Genomic DNA, 1,886 nt, shown 5'->3' on the forward strand with positions numbered 1-1,886 from the left:
TAAGAAAAAAAGATGCGCAATCAAATTTTACATCCATATATATCTTTTGAAAATTAAAATTCGAAAATTTTTTCTAAAGCCTCCAGGGGACTTCGTTTTTGCTTTTGGCAATGTCGTTAGCATAAAGGATCGTGTTTCTCTTTCTTGCAAATTTTTATCCAAAGAAACTAGGGCAGGTAGATAGAAATAATTTAACAGCTCTCAAAGGATATCAGCTATTTGATAAAAAAACAAAAATTAGTCAAGGCCAGGCATCATGCGCCTACAAAAAGAGTTTTGTAGCCTATTGGGGCGTTAATTAGGCTTTTTAAATCTCCCCCTCCCCCTATCAATTCCCCCCTCTTTACTCTCCTCTCCTCTGCTGTACTACCCAGCCCTACACTGCCCCCCCCCCTCATTTAATCGCGCCAAAACTCAGTTACAAATCCCTCTCCTGCTAACCCTTCACTACTCCCGTCCTTCTCCTCTTCTATTGCCCCTGCAACATCGGGCTACATCCCCAAAAAAGTGCATTATTTTTGGTATTTGGAAACTTTTTTTGAAAAAATAACGAGAAAATTGATATCAACTTACCGAGCAGTCATTGACGTAACAAAAATCACCAGATGCTGCGGTTGGTGCCCAAAGGTGCTCTCCGTTTACGGCACTTGGACCCCAGTCCGGTGTGGATCGCAGTTCTCTTTGGCTACTACCTGCGCCCTCCTCTCTCCCGCTTAAATTAAAAAAGAATCACATTCAAGCATATTTTTGTAACCTATAAATTGGAATCAACATTTTTTTTATATAAAAAAACTAGAGTTTCCATTAGAACCCATTTCTGGTTCCAATGGATCTGCAACAAAAAAGGCACCTGACTTGGTGAAAATAAACCCAAAACGACAAATGGTTTCGAAAGGAACCCAAAGTATTACAGATATTAGTGATTCTTGAAAGAAAGATAGTGTATATATAAAATGTGACAGTTTTTAATTTTATGTTAAAAATCCGATGTTTTCAAGTGCACATGTACCAAAAAGCGAGGTACTATTTAAAATTAAAGAAAATACACTTGCAACGTTACGTTAATATAACATTTTTTAAAGAATCTAGGTATTTCTATTATTCATCTTAATTTGTTTAAAAAAATAATAAATAACGTTTGTCAATTTTTATTTGAATGATTATTCATAGTACGAGGGTAGTTCAATAAGTCCTTAGAATAACCAACATATGGCACGCGAATCGCTCCAAATCATCTGTTTTCAGTCAGCACCACTCCCGGCTAGATATATTGTGCAGTCACTGTCGACATCTTCTGAGTTTACGTGTTTTTATAACCAATTGAAAAAAAATTGTTCGTTAAGAAAAATGGAAAAAAATGAGTTCAGAGCGGTAATCAAACATTTTCATTTAAAGGGTTTAACTCCATATGAGATAAAAAATGATATGGACTCAGTTCATGGCACATCTGCCCCTGCCTTAGCAACGGTTTATAACTGGGTAAATGAATTTAAGCGTGGTCGTACATCAATAAGTGACGAACCACGTGCAGGAAGGCCCGTAGAAGCAAGTACTCCCGAAATCATCAATAAAATCAACGATATGGTGTTGAAGGATAGAAGATTAAAAGTGCGTGAGTTAGCTGAGGCCACAAGGATATCTATAGGTGCAGTTGTTTTAATTCTACATGAAAAATTAGGCATGAAAAAGCTATCGGCAAGATGGGTGCCCCGTTTGCTCTCAGCTGAGAATAAACGCAATAGAGTGGTCGCCTCTGAGGTTCTTTTGGCGCGCGTAAGTCGGAATCTTGAGACAAAGGAACAATCCAAACAGTGGATTTCCACAGGCGAACCAGCTCCAAAGAAGGCAAATACCGTAAAGTCAGCTGGTAAGGTTATGGCTACAGT

The 1,886-nt window shown here is 38.0% G+C and overlaps 1 protein-coding gene across 1 annotated transcript in view; it reads right to left on the reverse strand.

Annotated features, from left to right (window-relative positions):
* Positions 1–1,886, reverse strand: part of LOC117173508 (eye-specific diacylglycerol kinase) — a 43,168-nt gene that overhangs the window by 30,297 nt on the left and 10,985 nt on the right. Inside the window, exon 2 of the mRNA XM_033362129.1 lies at positions 574–712. Coding sequence (XP_033218020.1) covers positions 574–712 — 139 coding nt within the window. The remainder of the gene's footprint in view (positions 1–573; positions 713–1,886) is intronic.

Source organism: Belonocnema kinseyi, chromosome 5, assembly GCF_010883055.1.
Source record: "Belonocnema kinseyi isolate 2016_QV_RU_SX_M_011 chromosome 5, B_treatae_v1, whole genome shotgun sequence".
Taxonomy (NCBI): Eukaryota; Metazoa; Arthropoda; class Insecta; order Hymenoptera; family Cynipidae; genus Belonocnema; species Belonocnema kinseyi.